Below are 19,934 nucleotides of genomic sequence, written 5' to 3' on the forward strand. Positions count from 1 at the left end.
AAAACAACAACAACAGCAACAAAAGAATAAACAAAAAGCAGAATCAGACCTATAAATACACAGAACAAACTGATGGTAGTCAGATGTGAAGAGGATGGGAGAATGGGCAAAATTGGTGACAGGAAGTGAGAGATACAGGCTTCCAGTTAGGAAATGAATAAGTCACAGGAATAAAAAGCTCAGCATAAAGACTACAGTCAATGATATTATCATGGTGATGTAATAGGACAGATGGTAGCTACACTTGTGGTGAACACAGCATAATGTATAAACTTGTTGAATCACTATGTTGTACCTGAACTTATATAACACTGTATGTTGACTGTATTTTAAAAAACAGAACAAAACATTAGACTAGGAGTCAAGGAATATTCTCTTTTCTCCTCAATCTTTTACTATCTTGCTGGGTGATTCTAAGTAAATCTCCAAGTATCTCTTGGCTTAAATCTGTCCATCTATATAAATCAAGGAGCTAAATGAGGTGACGTGTAGGCTTCTGCCCAGTTCTAGTGATCTCACTTCATAATCTTTTTTCCAGCAGGTATAAATTTTGGTAGCTTTTTTTCACACACTTGCATTTTTGTATCCTCCTTCCTAAATATTTCTGCATCATAGTTGATAACACAATTTTGATGGAAGTAAATCTTTTTGCTCTCTGGACTTATCAGGAGTCATCCTCAGAATTTCCAAAATGTAGCTGTTTTCATAGACAAATTTTTCTCTCTTGAAAGGACTGATAATGACAACTACACCACCTTGTGGCCAAGTCTGGGAATTTAACACTTCCTGGGGTAGAAGGGTAGTTTGAAAGAAAATTCACCCCCATTCTAGAATACTGAAATATTCCCCTTCATAATAAGTCATAGAAATGTATATATTCTCCTACCAGTTCATTCTTTTCTGAAGGTTACATTTCTAGTGATGCATATACAGGCATATCTCCTTTCATTACACTTCACTTTACTGTGTTTCAGAGATGCTGTGTGTTTTTTTTGGTGTTTTTTGTTTGTGTGTCAAGCAAGCCTATTGGCAACATTTTTCCTTAACCATTTTGCTCACTTACTGGAACTTTTGTCTCTTTGTGTCACATCCTGGTAATTCTTACAATATGTCAAACTTCTGCATTATTGTTATATTTGTTATGGTAATCTGTGATTGGTGATCTTTGATGTTACTGTTGTAATTGTCTGGGGGCACCATGAGTCACACCCTCATAAGATGGCTAACTTAACTGTTAAATGCTGTGCATGTTCTGATTGCTCCACTGACCACCCATTCCCCATCCTTCTCCCTCTCCTGGAGCCTCCCTATTCACTGAGACCCAACAAAACTGAAATTAGGCCAATCAGTAATGCTCCAATGGCCTCTATGTGTTCAAGTGAAAAAAACAGCATGAGCTATAAATGATTGAGCTTAGAGATAGGAAGGCATGTTGAAAGCTGAGATAGGCCAAAAGCTAGGCCTCTTGCACCAAACAGCTAGGCAGGTTGTAAATGCAAAGAAAAAGTTCTTGAAGGAAATTAAAAGTGCTACTTCCAGTGAGCACACACAAATGAGAAGTAAAACAGCTTTATTACTGATATGGAGAAAGTTTTAGTGGTCTGGATAGAAGATCAAACCAGCCACAACATTCCCTTAAATCAAAACCTAATCCAGAGTAAGGCCCTAAATCACTTCAATTCTATGAAGGCTGAGAGAAGTAAGGAAGCTGCAGAAGAAAAGTTTGAAGCTCGCAGAGGTTGGTTCATGAGGTTTAAGAAGCCATGTCCATAACATAAAAGTGCAAGGTGAAGCAGCAAGTGCTGATATAGAAGCTGCAGGAAATTATCCATGAGACCTAGCTAATTAATTACTGAAGGGGGCTATGCTAAACAAGAGAGTTTCAATGTACATGAAACAGCCTTATATTGGAAGCAGATACCATCTAGGACTTTCATAGCTAGAGAGGAGAAGTCAATACTTGGCTTCAAAGCTTCAAAGAACTGGCTGACTCCCTTGTTAGGGGCTAATGCAGCTGGTGAATTTAAATTGAAGCCAGTGCTCATTAACCATTCTGAAAATCCTAAGGCCCTTTAAGAATTACACTAATCTACTTGCCTATGTTCTATAAATAGAACAAAGCCTGGATGACAGCACATCTGATTACAACCTGGTTTACTGAATATTTTAAGCCTGCTGTTAACACCTACTACTGCTCAGACAAAAAGATTCCTTTCAAAATATTACTGCTCCATGACAATGCACCTGGTTACACAAGAGCTCTGATGGAGATGTACAAGGTTACTGCTCTGATGCCTGCAGCCCATGGATCACGGAGTCATTCTGACTTTCAATCTCGTTATTTAAGAAATGCATTTTGCGTTTTTTTTAATGTTTGCTTATTTTTGAGACAGAGAGAGAGAGAGAGAAAGAGAAAGAGAGAGAAACAGAATGTGAGTAGGGGAGAGCAGAGAGAAAGAGAGACACAGAATCCGAAGCAGGATCCAGGCTCTGAGTTGTGTGCACAAAGCCTGACACAGGGCTCGAACTTATGAACTGTGAGATCATGACATGAGCCAAAGTCAGACACTTAACTGATGGAGCCACCCAAGCACCGCTTAATAAGTGCATTTTGTAAGACTACAGTTGCTATAGATAGTGATTCTACTAATGGATCTAGGAAAAGTAAATTGAAAACCTTCTGGAAAGGATTCACCATTCTAGATTCCATTAAGAATATCTGTGATTCATAGAAGAGGCCAAATATCAGTATTAACAGGAGTTTGGAAGAATGTGATCCCAACCCTCATGGATGACTTTAGGGGTTCAAGACGTCTGTGGCAGAAATAACTTTAGATGTGGTGGAAACAGCAAAAACACTGGAATTAAAAGTGAAGCCTGGGGGCGCCTGGGTGGCGCAGTCGGTTAAGCGTCCGACTTCAGCCAGGTCACGATCTCGCGGTCCGTGAGTTCGAGCCCCGCGTCAGGCTCTGGGCTGATGGCTCGGAGCCTGGAGCCTGTTTCCGATTCTGTGTCTCCCTCTCTCTCTCTGCCCCTCCCCCATTCATGCTCTGTCTCTCTCTGTCCCAAAAATAAATAAACGTTGAAAAAAAAAAATTAAAAAAAAAAAAAAAAGTGAAGCCTGAAGATGTGATTTAAAGGCTGCAATCTCATGATAAAACTTTAACAAGTGAGAAGTCACTTCATGTGGATCAGCAAAAAAAAAAAAAAAAAAAGTGGTTTCTCAAGATGAAATCTACTCTTGATGAACATGTTGTGAAGACTGTTGAAATGAAACAAAGGATTTAAACTATGATGTGAACTTAGTTGATAAATCAGCAGCAGAATTTGAGAAGACTGACTCTGATCTTAAAAGAAGTTCTACTATGGGCAAAATGCTATCAAACAGTATCCCGTGCTGCAGAGAAATCATTCGTGAAAAGAAGAGTCAGTGAAGAAAACTTCATCGTTGTCTTATTTTAAGAAATTGTCACATATCCCAACCTTCAGCAACCATCATCCTTGATCAGTCAGCAGCCATTAATATCAAGGCAAGACCCCCCACCAGCAAAAAGGATTACTACTCATTAAAGGCTCACATGATGGTTAGCATTTTTAACTAATAAAGTATTTTTAAATTAAGGTATGTACACTGTTTTTTAGACATAATGCACACTCAACAGACCACAATATAGTATACATGTAACTTTTATATGCAGTGGGAAACCAAAAAATTCATTTACTGTGGTATTTGCTGCATTGATCTGGAACTGAACCTGCACTATCTTCAAGGTGTGCCTACATACAGAACATTCACGATTTTCTGCTTTACTTTTTTAATGGAAATATAATTAACATACAGTATTATATTTGTTACATGTATACAATGTAATGATTCAACAATTCTATACATTACTCAGTGCTCATCACTGTATTTTTTAAACACTTATATGGCATTTTCTATGTGCCACGCTCTATTATAAATGCCTTACAAATATTATCTCATTTAATCCTTATAACGTTAAAAATAGATACTATTAATTATCCCTATATCAATGAAGAAACTGAGGCATAAAGTAATTTTCCCAAACTCAGAAATGTTTCATAAACCTAATAGTCATTACATATAAAGACTGTGCTATTTCAATATTGTTGGAATAAGGCATAGCAAATAAAAGCTTATTAAAATTTTTTATTTCTTGTATTATTTCATTTGTAATTTATATATCCAGAACCCCAAATGAAATATAGGGCATTTACTAATCTAAATAATGGGCCTATATTACTGGAATTATACATGAATCAAAATAACTCCATAAGAATACATGATATATACTGGTATACTCTAAACACATTCTATATTTAGAAATGAATATTAGATGTTCCTTACATATTTATGATCAAAAAAATTTTTCAGGTAGATGTTAGAAAAACAAGGAGAATTATATAAAACTCTTACCTTGTCTTTTTTTTCTTTGAGAAGAACTGTGTTTTCTTTGGTCTCTTTTTTGAGTTTTTCCTATTAAAAATGAGTACACACAATGCAGTCATTACTGTTATCAAAAATTAATGCTATTATCAAAATCTTTGCTGAGAAGTATCAACAAAGAATGCTAAACTCTAAATAATAGAAAATAATGAAAAAAAGCAAATTAGTTTCTTTCTACAGAGCCCATTATTTAGTTTTGATTATCTTTTTTAAAAATTCTGATCTGTCTAGTATGTATCTGTGGAATCCTGAGTCTTTTAAAACTCTGAATCAACTTTCTCATTTGTAAAATGAAGTAGACGAATTGGATTATAAACTAAGGAATACACACAAGTAATAACTGTGAAGAGCTATAAAGAGATCCAAGTATTATGGGCCTTTAGATGCAGAATTCAATTTTTCTGTGTGTTGAGAAAGGATACATCTCAGTTGGACCTTGGATAATGAACTTTCAACATGAGATAATCAAGGATGAGGGAAAAAAGAGTACAAAATACTTAGGAAATAATATATCACTTTTGCTGGAGATTAGGGTATGTGTACTCAGTATAGAAAAAAAGTTACCCCTGGCCTACAGAAAAGAATATGTATTATGCCTTTAATATGACAGCCAACTGGAGAACAGAATTGTTACAGCCCCAGGGGAACTTAAAGGACTAAGAGAAGGGAAAGTTCCAACACACAGAACTTTAAGCAAACTTGCCGTGCCTGCCCATGATGCCTATGCCAATATCAATCCTCACTGAATGCCTCTTGTACATTGTGCTCTCTATCCCAGAGTGTTGCTCCTAACCAAAAAACTCACTTCACCACAAAGAAGCTGGCAGTAAACTAATTTAACAATAGTCACTATTCTTATTATGTATCCTATCAACCACCAATGGTTGATTTTTAGTTATAGTGACAACTGGGGTCTCTACTAAGGGACTAGAATGCTATCTTCTAGAGTAAAGTACATCCTCTAAACCAGCAAAATTGCACTGCCTCTCTGAATATGTATCTTGGCTTCTAGAAGACAGAGGCCAAAAGCACCTTTTATGACTGCAATGACTCTATTAAAGTCTGGAGACTTTTACTGGTCTGGAGATCTTAGTACAGTCTATTCTAATACAACATATGTTTCCAAGGTGGGAATTATTAGCTCATACACAAACATGTATCTTTGGGAGTGGTTAATTGATCTTGAGTTCCTTAAGACCATACCAATGGGCAGTCCACTATGGTCCCTATTCAATCTAAATAACTAAAATATGCCTGTAATACACACTGGCAAACAGAGGATTGACTTCAGCCACAGGAATAGAGAATGACAGGCCTATACCCAGATTTCAGACTTGAACAAATTAAATTTATAAACCTAGAACCCTCTAAATTAAAAGAAAGCCTGGTAACTCTTGTGGAACGACTTTGTAATAGTATCACAAATAAATACTGTATTTTCTAGTATCTTGTGCGCTGAAACACTAAGACTTATGGGTAAGTGGACACTGACTACAAATTAACCCCATTTATTACACCCATAATGTTACTATTTTTTCATTAGATCAAGTGCAGGCGTTTTGAGATCAGGTGAAAGTGGCATTTAATCCAAGTCTACTTTCACAATGAGCCCATGGAACTATAAACCTAATCTATGGTCGTTTCTTTGGATCCTAAGAATAAAGTTTGATAGTTTAAATTCAGTAAGTGCCATAATCCCCATACTGGTTCTAACCACAGAATGAGGGTTTTAAATTTGGAAGGACCAACTGGAAGACTTTGTTATTTTCCTCCATATCAAGAATGTAAACAAATGCAAATCAAATGTCACATCTCACATAGGCAGAGACTAAGGTCCCATTAAACCATGGAAGATATAGAGAAGGTGATTTATCACAGTCCCACAGAGACAAATTTTGGAAAATTAAATTTGACTGTCATCTAGTAACAATTTGGTCATACCAATGGGCAAGTAACAGAAGTTAAAATACGGACTGCCATAATGACTGGGATCAAAATTGAGAACTAAGAAAATAGTTTCATATAAAAGATGAACTGAATCGGCAGGGTTGGGGGGAGCGCCTGGGTGGCCCAGTCAGTTAAGCATCTGACTTGGGCTCAGATCATGATCTCACGGTTGATGAGTTTGAGCCCCACATCAGGCTCTGTGTTGACAGCTCAGAGTCTGGAGCCTGCTTCAGATTCTGTGTCTCCCTCTCTCTCTGCCACTCCCCTGGCTCGTGCTCTGTCTTCCTCTCTCTCTCAAAAATAAATAACCATTAAAAAAATTAAAAAGAAAAGATGAACTGAATCTATGTAAATATAAAGCTCAAATTAAATACCAGAATCATGGTTACAGAACAAATACATGTGTTTGTTAATCTTGACAATGTAAATTAATACCAAAATTGTATAAGCAAAGGAAGAAGCAGTAGGAGGAAGTGTTAGATACACTATTTACAAATACAAAGGTAACCAGTAAAATAACTGAAAATACTACACACACCTTTCAAATTAACAAGATACCCACACACACATTTAGAGAAAAAGAAAAAATAAATATTAATATGTAATGTAAAATAAGAGGACAAAAACATGATATAAAGCATATCAATAAGAGGTTAATATCCAGAAAATATAAGTCAACAACAAAAAACAATTTAAAAATGGGCAGGGGCGCCTGGGTGGCGCAGTCGGTTGGGCGTCCGACTTCAGCCAGGTCACGATCTCGCGGTCCGTGAGTTCGAGCCCCGCGTCGGGCTCTGGGCTGATGGCTCAGAGCCTGGAGCCTGTTTCCGATTCTGTGTCTCCCTCTCTCTCTGACCCTCCCCCGTTCATGCTCTGTCTCTCTCTGTCCCAAAAATAAATAAACGTTGAAAAAAAAAAATTTTTTTTTAAAAAAATGGGCAAAGGATTTGAACAGACAATTCTCCAAAGAAGATGTGTAAATGGTCAACAGGGGAAGGAAACAATTAAGAACTTCCAAAATAAATTCAATAACATAAACATACAATCACATGCCATAATTTCTGATTCCAGTGAGGCTCAGCATGAGAGCCATTGCAGACCTGTGCTTATTTGATTCTAGTCAATACGGCTCTTTTTTTTTTTTTTTTTTTTTTTAAATTTTTTTTTTTTTTTCAACGTTTATTTATTTTTGGGACAGAGAGAGACAGAGCATGAACGGGGGAGGGGCAGAGAGAGAGGGAGACACAGAATCGGAAACAGGCTCCAGGCTCTGAGCCATCAGCCCAGAGCCCGACGCGGGGCTCGAACTCCCGGACCGCGAGATCGTGACCTGGCTGAAGTCGGACGCTTAACCGACTGCGCCACCCAGGCGCCCCAATACGGCTCTTAACCTAATCACCACTTGTATAGTACTGGTGAAAGTGGACACATATAATAATGAGAATAACTGTCACTAGTATACCTGTATTGATAAGAAGTAATCTGAGGGGATAAGTAGGCAGTCCAGGAAAAAAAAAAAGAGGCCTATAAAATGCACAGAGACTGAAAGTTTCAGGAAAAATGACTAAATTTTTTTCATTTTGGTCTATCTAGTCTGGATAAAGAAAGTACAACAAACATACCCATACAGAATTAATTATCCATGCCAATAAATAGAACATACTAGCAGTAAAGTCAAAAGACAAGTTAAAAAAAAAAAAAAAAGAAAGAAAAGATTCACCTGAAGGAGCAGAAAACACAAAAAGAGATTCACTGAAAAAATAAATGAATTTTGTCCTTTTCCCAGCCTCCCTCTTACCACACTGTAAGTAGAATATACCAAATCATGATATTCTTATCTTTCTTGCATAAACTGCATGAGGAAATACAGCTTGAAGAGAGACTGGTAAATGGCAAAAGTGAATACACACACTGGAGTATTAGCCATGAAAGAGATCTTGCCATTTACAACAACATGAATAGATCTATAGAGTATTAAGTTAAATGAAATAACTCTGACAAAGACACACATACCATCTGATTTCACTTATGTGGAATCTAAAAAACAAATAAACAAAGCAGAAACAGACCCATAAATACAGAGAACAAATTGATGACTGCCAGAGGGGAAAAGGGTGAAGGGATGGCAAAATGGGTGATTGAGAATAGGAGATACAGGTTTCCAGTTATGGAATGAATAAGTCAAGGGATGAAAGGTACAGCATAGGAAATATAGTCAGTGATATTATAACAGCACTGTATGGTGGCAGATGGTAACTACACTTAGGGTGAGCATAGCATACAATACTAAATGCTTTCAATAGGAAAAGAGAAGATTGATGTCAGCAAAACGGCAAGAGTTTTCTACCATCTACCCCACCAAGACAACAGATTTTAACAAAGATCACTCCATCCATGATACTGAGGTTAACTATAAAGACTAAGGGGTGAGGAGGGTTGGGACTATAGCAGCAAAAGTTTAGAATGTATTTAAGGGACACAGATCCTACTAACTACATCATGGACTCTATTGGAAAGCCTGCCCAAGAGCTGCTGAGGGTACCCTGCTTGAAGATCTCCTCAACTGGCCAATGGGCATTCTCCCAACGCTCCACACATCTCACCCATACACGTCCTACCCCGCTTCCAACCTATGCATGCCCCTATAAGTGTGGCAAGTGTGGGTCTTTATAGATGGCAAGTGATCATGTGCAGAAAGCTGGGTCAATGCTGCATCATGCAGACATGATGAAAGTAGTCCTTCAAGCTGAAATGAGAGGATGGTAACTAGTAATATGAAAACATGAAAATATGAAACACACTGGTAAAGGTCAAATTCAAAATACTCTAATATGTATGAAGGTGGTATGTTAATCACTTAACTATCTCTCATATAAAGGTTAAATAAGCATTAGAAATAGCTAGAGCTATAAAATTAACAAGTCAGGAAACAACAGATGTTGACGAGGATGCAGACAAAGGGGAACCTTTTGGCACTGCTGGTGGGAATGCAAACTGGTGCAGCCACTCTGGAAAATAGTAGGCAGGTTCCTCAAAAAATTAAAAATAGAACTACCCTATGACCCAGCAATTGCACTACTAGGTATTTATCCAAAGGATACAGGAGTGCTATTTTGAAGGGGCACATGCACCTCAATGTTTATAGCAGCACTATCAAAAACAGCCAAATTATAGAAAGAGCCCAAATGTCCATTGATTGATGAATAGATAAAGATGTGGTGTACACACACACACACACACACACACACACACACACAATGGAATATTATTCGGAGATCAAAAAGAATTAAATTTTGCCATTTGCAACACATGGATGGAACTAGAGTATATTCTGCTAAGTGAAATAAGTCAGAGAAAGATAAATATCATGATTTCACTCATAGGTGGAATTTAAGAAACAAAACAGATGAACATAGGGGAAGGGAAGGAAAAATAAAATAAGATAAAAACAGAGAGGGAGGCAAACCATAAGAGACTCTTAAATACAGAGAATAAACTGAGGGTTGCTGGAGGAGTGTTGGATGGGGGATGGGCTAAAAGGGGGATGGGCATTAGGAGGGCACTTGTTGGGATGAGCACTGGGTGTTATAGGTAAGTGATGAATCACTAAATTCTACTTCTGAAAACATTACACTATATGTTAACTTAAATAAAACTTAAAAATTAAATAAATAAATTTTAAAAATGAGAAAAAAATACAGCTACAATAATTTGTTAATGGACACACATTATTAAAAGATGCAAACTGTAACACTGACTGAAAACACAAAATGTAGAAGGGACTTGTTTGCACTACAAGTTATTATCACCTTAAAATAGACTATTAGAACTATGAGTTTCTAGGGAGGCCTCATGGTAACCACCAAGGAAAAACTTACAGTAGGAACACAAAAGATAAATAGAAGGGAATCAGAAGGGAATCAAAATATACCGGTAGGTAAGATTATCATTTCACAAAGGAAGATGCAAAAGAAGAAACAAAGGAACTATAAAACAGCCAGACAACAATTGGATGGCATTAGTAAGTCCTTACCTAACATTAATTACTCTAAATATAAATGGACTCAATTCTCCAAGCAAAAGATGGAGAGTGGCTGAATGGAAAAATATGGGTAATGGATGAAGAATGGATAAATAAAGATCCAACAATGTGCTGCCAACTAGACTCAGTTATGCTTTAAGGACACTGGTGAAGGTGAAGGGATAGAGAAATATTCCATGCAAAAAAAAAAAAACAAAACAGTCTATTTGACAAAATAGACTTTCAGTCAAAAGCTGTAACAAAAGACAATGAAGGTCATTACATAATGATAAAGGGGTCAACTTATCAAGATCATATAACAATTGTCAATGCATATGCACCCAACAGCAGAGCACCTAAATATATTAAGCAAATACTAACAAACCTGAAGGGAGAAACAGAAAACAATATAATAGTAAGGGACTTCAGTACCTCATTTTTTTACTGAAATATAATTAACAATATTAAATTAGTTTCAGATATACAACATATTGATTCAACAATTCTATATATTACTCAGTGATTATCACAATAAGTGTAGTCACTATCTGTCACAACACTGTTATATCATTAGAACAACATTGTTATATCATTAGAACAACACTGTTATAATATCATTGACTATATTCCCTATACTGCAGTTTTCATCTCTATGACTTATTTATTTTATTTTTATTTATTTTTAATGTTTATTTATTTTTGACAGAGAGAGACAGAGAGAGCATGAGCGGGGGAGGGGCAGAGAGAGAGAGAGACACACAGAATCCAAAGCAGGCGCCAGGCTCTGAGTTGTCAACACAGAGCCTGATGCGGGGCTTGAACCCACGAGCTGCGAGATCACAACCCGAACCAAAGTTGGACGCTCAACCGACTGAGCCACCCAGGCGCCCCTGACTTATTTATTTTAAATTGAAGTTTGTACCTCTTAATCTCCTTTACCTATTTTACCCCTCCCCACCACTTTCCCTCTGGCAACCACCAGTTTGTTCTCTGTATTTAAGAACCTGTTCAGGGCCGTCTGGGTGGCTCAGTCAGTTAAGCGTCCGACTCTTGGTTTCAGCTCATGTCATGATCTCACGGTTTCATGAGTTCGAGCCCTGCATCAGGCTCTGTACTGTCAGACTGTCAGTCCCTCTCTCTCTCTGTCCCTCCCCTGCTCACACTGTCTCTGTCTCTCTCAAAATAAATAAACTTAAAAAAAAGAGAGAGAGAGTCTGTTTATTCAGGGGTGCCTGGGTGGCTCAGCTGGTTAAGCGTCCAACTTCAGCTCAAGTCATGATCTCATGATTCATGAGACTGAGCCCTGCCTGCATTGGGCTCTCTGCTGTCAGTGCAAAGTCCACTTTGGATCCTCTGTACCCCCCTCTCTGCCCCTCCTCTGCTTGTCCTTTTCTTTCTCTCTCAACAAATAAAAAATTTTAAAAATAAGTAAAATATAAGTCCATTTATTCATTTGTTTTCTCTTTTAGATCCACATACAAGTGAAATCATACGGTATTTGTCTTTCTGTGTCTGAGTATAATACCCTCTAGATACAGCCATATTGTCACATATGGCAAGATCTCTTTCTTTTTTATTGCCAAACAATATTCCAGTGTGTGTGTGTGTGTGTGTGTGTGTGTGTGTCTGTGTGTGTGTATCTCATGTCTTCTTTATCCATTCATCTATCAATAAACACTTGGATCACTCCCACATCTTGGCTAGTGTAAATAATGCTGCAGTAAACATTAGAGTGCATATATCTTTTTGAATTAGTGTTTTTTGAGAAACAAAAAACCTCCTGATTTTAAGATTTACTACAAAGCTAGAGTAATTGGTAGAATTACTGGATCATATGTTTATTTCTATTTTTAATTTTTTGAGGAATCTCCATACTGCTTCTCGCAGTGGCTACGTCAATTTACATTCTCACCAACAGTGCCTGAGTCTTCCTTATTCTCGATTCTTCCTTATTCTCCTTGTCAACACTTGTAATTTCTTATCTTTTTTTATTCTAGATATGCTGACAGGTGTGAGGTTGTATCTCATAGTAGTTTTGAACAGTACTCCATTTTCAACAATGGACAGATCATTAAGGAAACACTGGAATATGAACTATGCTTTAGACCAAACAGACCTAACAGACATACACACAACTTTTCATCCAATAAAACATATTGAGACGAATATTCATTCTTCTCAAAACACATGGAACATGTCCATGGTAACTCATATGTTAGGCCATAAAACAAGTCTTAACAAATTTAGGATGACTGAAATCATACCAAGTATGTTTTAGAACCACAAGAGTATGAAATTAGAAATCAGTAACAGGAGAAAAACTGGAAAATTCACAAATAATGTGGAAATCAAACAATATACTCCTGGATAACCAATTAGTCAAAGAAGAAATCCAAAAGGGAATTTAAAAAATATATAAAGCAAATGAAAATGGAAACATAACACACTAAAACTTACAGGATGCAAGTAGTTCTAAGAGGAAAAAGTTTATAGCAGTAAACACCTTCAACTAAGAAAAAAGAAAGATCTCAAGTAAACAACCTAAATTTACATCTCTAGAAAATAGAAAAAGAGGAACAAACTAAGTTCAAAGTTTGTAGAAGAATGCAAATAACAAAGATCAGAGTATAAAAACATGAAAGAGACAGATGAGGAAGGGGAGAGGATGGGAGGGGGGGAGGAGGACAGAAGGAAAAGGACAATGGCTAAGTCTGATCATTTGAAAAGATAAACCCGACACACCTTTGGCTAGATCATTAAGAAAAAACAGAGAACTAAGAGTCAAATGAATAAAATCAGAATTAAAAAAGGAGATATTACAACAAACACCACAGAAATACAAAGAACCCTAAGAGACTACGAAAACAATTATATGCCAACAAATTGGATAACCTAGAAGAAATGGGTAAATCCCTAGAAATATAACCTACCAAGACTGAATCATCAAAAAATAGAAAATCTGAACAGACCAATAAGAATCAGTTGTCAAAAGTCTCCCAATAAGAAAAGTCCAAGACAACACAGTAAGTGTAGTCACTATCTGTCGCTATCTGTCACAACTGATTGCTTTTCTGGGGAATTCATCCAAACATTTAAAGAATAACTGACACCACTCTTTCTCAAAATATTCCTCCCAAAGTGAGGAAGGAACACTTCCAAACTCATTTTACCAGGCCAGCGTTACCCTGTTAACAAAGCTGGGGAAGAGAATTATAAGAAAATTACAGGCCAATATCCCTGATGAACACAAATGCAAAAATCCTCAACAAAATACTAGTGAAGAGAATTCAACAGTACTGAAAGAATCATACATCATGATCAAGTGGGATTTTTCCCTGGGATACAAAGATGGTTCAAATACACAAATCAATAAATGTGATAAACCATATTAACAGAATTGAAGGGTAAAAATAATATGATGATCTCAACAGATGCATAAAAAGCCCCTGACAAAACTGAACACTCTTTCACGTAAAAACTCTTAACACATTAGGTAAAGTAGGAATACACCTCAACATAATAAAGGCCATATATGAAAAGCCCACAGCTTACATCATAGTCAATGGAGAAAAGCTGAAAGCCTTTCCTCTAAAATCAAGAAGAGGACAAAGATGTCCACTGTCACCACTCCTATTCACTTATTTCTCTGCCAAAGAAAGCAGACAAGAAAAAAAAAGGCATCAAAAATGGAGAAGAAGAAGTAAAATTATCTCTATTTGCAGATGACATGATTTTATATGGAGAGAATCCTAAAGACTCCACCAAAGAGCTGCTAGAATAAACAAAGTTGCAGGACACAAAATTAATGTACAAAAATCAATAGCATTTCTATACACTAGCAACAAGTTATCTGAAAAAGAAATAAAAAAAATAAAGAAAATGATCCCATCCATAATAGTGTCAAAACTATAGGGTATTTAGGAATAAATTTAATCAAGGAGGTGAAATATTTGTGCATGAAAACTTTTCTTTAAATATAATTTATTGCCAAATTGGTTAACATACAGTGTGTAAAGTGTGCTCTTGATTTTTGGCGTAGAGTCCCGTGGTTCATCACTTATATACAACACCCAGTGCAGTGTACATGAAAACTTTAAGGCACTGATGAAAGAAATCAAAGAAGACACAAATAAGTGGAAAGATGTCCCATGTTCATGGGTTGAAAGAGTTAACACTGTTAAAATGTCCATACTACCCAACACCATTTATAAATTCAATGCATTCTCTATTGTTTCCAATGGCATTTTTTACAGAAGTAGAAAAAACAATTCTAAAATTTACACAGAATCACAAAAGGCCCCAAGTAACCAAAACAATCCTGAGAAAAAAGAACAAAGCAGGAGGCATCACACCTCCTCATTTTAAGATCTATTAGAAAGCTAGAGTAATCAAAAAATAAATAAAAATAAAGCTACAATAATCAAAACAGTATGGTAATGGCATAAAAACAGACACATAAAAACTCATGCATATACAGTCAACTATTATTTTACAAGGGAGCCAAGAATACACAATGGAGAAAAAACAGTCTCCTCAATAAATGGTGCTGAGAAAACTAAATATTCATAGTAAAAGAATAAAAGACCACTATCCTGTATTTACACCACACACAAAAATTAACTAAAAATGGATTAAAGACTTAAATGTAAGACTGGAAACCATGAAACTCCTTGAAGAAAGCAGGGGAAAAGCTCCTTGACAGGATCTTAGCAATGATTTTTTGGATAGAACACTAAAGCACAAACAACACAATCAAAATAAATAAGTGGGACTATGTCAATCTGCACAGCAAAAGAAATGATGGATCACATGAAAAGGTAACCTACAAAATGGGGAAAAAATATATGCAAACTATGTGTCTTATAAGGGGACAATATCAAAAATATATAAAGAATTCACACAATTCAAGAGCAAAAAAATCCAATAAAAAAATGGGCAAAGGACCAGAATAGACGTTTTTCCAAAGAACATATATGAATAGCCAATAGGTACATGAAAAGGTTCTCAACATCAGTAATCGTCAGAAAAATGCAAATCAAAACCATATTGAGATACCACCTCATGCCTGTCAGAATAACTATCATCAAAAAGACAAAAGAGGATGTATAGAAAAGAAAACCCTTGAAGGGAGCTAAGACAGGGGAACAGTAGGAGGACCCTAGGCTTGCCTTGTCCCTCAAATACAGGTAGATAAATATCAAACCATTCTGAACACCCAAGAAATCGATCTGAGGACAAAACAAACTGCACAACTAGGAGAGAAGAGTACACATGACATTGGAAGGAAGGAGGTGCGATACGTGATTGGGGAGAAAAGGATCTCAGGTGCTGCAGGGGAGAGGGTGCCCTGATCACAGAGAGAAGGAGGAAGAGGGAGGGGAAGGGAAAGAGGAGGAGGGAGGAAGGAGCACAAGGAAAACACTTTCCCAAAGCCACTGATTGAGAAAATGAAAGGGGCTGATTATCATGAGTTCTTACAACAATCAGAGTTCAAAGACTGGAGTTTTAGAGGTCTGTACCATGGCTGGCGTTGAGCCTGGTGGGCATTGCAGTGTTACTGTGGAGAAGGAGGGCAGAAGGCTGGGAGCAGACAGCGAGATCTGAGGATCTCCTGGGATGCACTGGGAGAGACGGATCCTCCTTCTTGGAGCACAACTGGAAGAGGTGGCATTGCTTCTTGGCGGACAAAAGAGCCAGCAGGCACCATTACACTCTCCTGCTCCTTAGCATAGGTGCAGAGACAACTGCCGAAGACAGCTAACCTGGACATTGGCTTTTTGCTGAGCTTTACTCCAAATTCAAAGTTCCTGCATATTGGTGTGACTGCCCTTCTGGGATAAACCTGCACCAGCCCCATCATGGCGAGACCCGCCCCCAGAGGATCAGCATGGATCTGCTCCATGCCAGGTCTCTAAAGTTTGGAGTTTAAATTTTGTTTTAAGTTCATTTATTTATTTGGAGAGGGGGGGTGGGCAGAGAGAAGGGGAGAGAAAGAAGCCCAAGCAGGATCTGTGCTCTCAGCTCAGAGCCTGACACAGGGCTCAATCCCACAAACTGCAAGATCACGATGTGAGCTGAAATCAAGAGTCAGATACTCAACTGACTGAGCCACCCAGGTGCCCCTAAAGTTTGGAGGGTTTTTTTTTCCTTAATGTGTATTTATTTTTGAGAGAGAGACAGAGCACAAGCAGGGGAGAAACAGAGAGACAGAGGGACACAGAACCTGAAGCAGGTTCCAGGCTCTGAGCTGTTAGCACAGAACCTGATGTGGGGCTTGAACCTACAAACCTCAAGATCATAACCCGAGCTAAAGAGGAATGCTTAACCGACTGAGCCACCCAGGCGCCCCTGGAATTTTTTAATCTTAGCCATCCTGCATTAGATAAAACTCAGGTGTACTGCACTGCCAGAGTGAGCAGATCACCCAAACACAGGCAGGGTGAAGGCAGGGATCTGAGGGACACCTGGGACACATGAGTGGAGATGGTTCGCTCTTCCGTGAGGGCTTCCCAGACAGCAGTGGGAGCAAACTCCACTCCATCATTTTCCTCCCCTATCCCTTAGTGTAAACTAATTTCAGTTAGCAGGACAGCACCAAAATTGAAGGCCTAAACCACTTATGCCAAGCCCCACCCCCCAGTATTCTGCAGGTGCTTCTTTACTAGGGCAAGTGTGCCTGAGAACCAGAGCAGCAGGCCCCTCCCCAAGAAGACCAGCACAACCCCCCCCCACATGCACCAAGTCTGCTGACCTAATAGAATGCTGCAAAGCTTCAGGTCTAGTGCAAATAACTGATCAGGTCTATTTTAACAAGCAGACAAGAACACACCTAGTTAAAACTCACTACACACTCTGGCCAAGGTCCAAATACTCCCCACTGCAGGCAAGGAGAAACTGCAGAGGACTGACCTAAGGGAAAGAGCAGCCAAAACACAGTGTACACCAGAAACACTTCCTAAAGCACCAGGCCCAGAATATATGACCTCTTCTTAAAGCTATTACTCTCAGGAGCAAGAAACATAACAGGCTTTCCTAACACACACAAAAAAGACAAAGACCTAGACAAAATGCCAAGACAGATGAATTCATCCCAAGAGAGCAAGAAAAGATCATGGCTAGGGATCTACTGGAAACAGATAAAAGTAATATGACTAATCCAGACTTTAAAACAACAATAATATGGATACTAGCTGGACTTGAGAAAAGCACAGAAGACACCAGGGAGTCCCTTACTGCAGAGATAAAAGACCTAAAAACTATTCAGGCCAAAATAAATATTATAACCGCAATGCAAAACCAATTGAATGTAACGATCATGACAATGGGAGAAACAGAGGAACAAATGACTGATACAGAAGATAAAATTATGGAAAATAATGAAGCTGAAAAGAGGAGGGAAAGAAAAATACTGGATCACAAATGTAGACTTGGGGAACTCAGTGACTCCATAAAACATAATAACATTCATACCACAGGAGTCCCAGAAGAAGAGAGGGAAAAAGGGACAGAAGGTTTGTTTAAGAAAATGATAGCTGAAGACTTCCCTAATCTGGGGATGGAAACAGACATCAAAATCCAGGAGGCACAGAGAATTCCCATCAAAATCAAGGAAAACACGCCAGCACCAAGACATATCATAGTAATATTTGCAAAATATATACATAAGGAAAAAATACTAAAAGCAGCAATGGAAAAGAGGTCCCTGATTTGCCAGGGAAGACAAATAAGGTTATCAGCAGACCTCCACACAGAAACTTGGCAGGCCAGAAAGGAGTGGCATGATATAGTCAATGTGCTGATGGGAAAAATATACAGCCAAGAACACTGTATCCAACAAAGCTGTCATTCAGAATAGGAGAGACAAAAAGTTTCCCAAACAAAACCTAAAGGAGTTCATGACCACTAAACCAGCCCTGCAAGAAATAGTAAAGGGGACTCTTTCGGAAAGAAAGACCAAAAGCAATAAAGACTAAAAGCAAAATAAAAGAAAAGAATAGAGAAAATCTCCAGACACAATGACTTAACAAATAATACAATGGCACTAAATTCATATCTATCATTAACCACTCTGAGGTAAACAGGCTAAATCCTCCAATCAAAAGACATATAGTATGTCAGAATGGATTAAAAAAAAAAAGACTCATCTTGTTGTTCACAAGAGACTTATTTTCTCCTATTTTATTTGAGAGAGAACAAGCAGGTGAGGGTCAGAGGGAGAAAGAATCTTTAAGCAGGCTCCATGCTCAGTGCAGGGCCCAACGTGGGATTTGATCTTACAACCCTGGGATCATGACTTAAGCCAAAATCAAGAGTCAGATGCTCAACCGAGTCACCCAAGCACCCTAAGACTCATTTTAGACCTAAAGGCACCTGTATACTAAAAGTGAGAGAATGGAGAACCATTTATCATGCTAATGGATTTCAAAAGAAAGCCAGTGTAGTAATACTTAATTCAGACAAACTAGACTTTAAACCAAAGACTAACAAGAGATGACTAAAGGCATTATATCATAATAAATGTGTCTATCCAACAAGAAGATCTAACAATTGTAAAAATTTATGCCCCTAACTTGAGCACACCCAAATACATAAAACTAATAAGTAACATAGAGGAACTCATTGATAATAATACAGTAATATAACACCCACTTACAGCAATGGACAGACCACCTAAACAGAAAATCAGCAAAGAAACAATGGCTTTGAATGACACACTGGATTAGATGGGCTTAAGAGAAATATTCAGAACTTTTCATCCTAGGGTAGCATACATTCTTTTCGAGTGCACATGGGACATTCTCCAAAATAGATCACATACTGGGTTACATATCAGGCTTCAACAAACACAAAAAGACTGAGATCATACCATGCATATTTTCCAACCACAACACTATGAAACTTAAAGTCAACCACAAGAAAAATCTGGAAAGACCACAAGTACATGGAGGTTAAGAATATCCTAGTAAATAATGAAATGGGTTAAACAGGAAATTAAAGAAGAAATAAAACAATACACAGAAGCAAATGAAAATGAAAATATGACAGCCCAAAATGTTTGGGATGCAGCAAAAGCGGCCATAAGAAGAAAATATATAGCAATACAGGCCTACCTCAAGAAGAAAGAAAAATCTCAAATATACAATCTAACCTTAAACCTAAAGGAGCTAGAAAAAGAACAAATGAAACCTAAAGTCAGCAAAAGAAGGGAAGTAATAAAGATTAGAGAAAAATAAATGATATAGAAACAAAAAAATAAAACAGATCAATGAAACTAGGAGCTGGTTCCTAGAAAGAATTAACAAAATTGATAAACCCCTAGCCAGACTTATAAGAGAAAGGACCCAAATAAGTAAAATCACAAATGAGAGGAGATCAAAACCAATACCACAGAAATACAAACAACTGTAAGAGAATATTATGAAAAATCACATGCCAACAAATGGGGCAATCTGGAAGAAATGGATAAATTCCTAGAAACATATAAGCTACCAAAACTGA

The 19,934-nt window shown here is 37.6% G+C and overlaps 1 protein-coding gene across 1 annotated transcript in view; it reads right to left on the bottom strand.

Annotated features, from left to right (window-relative positions):
* SYCP1 (synaptonemal complex protein 1) overlaps nucleotides 1–19,934 on the bottom strand; it is a 117,252-nt gene that overhangs the window by 16,420 nt on the left and 80,898 nt on the right. Inside the window, exon 28 of the mRNA XM_047084884.1 lies at nucleotides 4,439–4,498. Coding sequence (XP_046940840.1) covers nucleotides 4,439–4,498 — 60 coding nt within the window. The remainder of the gene's footprint in view (nucleotides 1–4,438; nucleotides 4,499–19,934) is intronic.

This window comes from Lynx rufus, unplaced genomic scaffold (assembly GCF_022079265.1).
Source record: "Lynx rufus isolate CCGP_SWC_20201006 ecotype Redwood Valley unplaced genomic scaffold, mLynRuf1.p SCAF_2, whole genome shotgun sequence".
Classification (NCBI taxonomy): domain Eukaryota; kingdom Metazoa; phylum Chordata; class Mammalia; order Carnivora; family Felidae; genus Lynx; species Lynx rufus.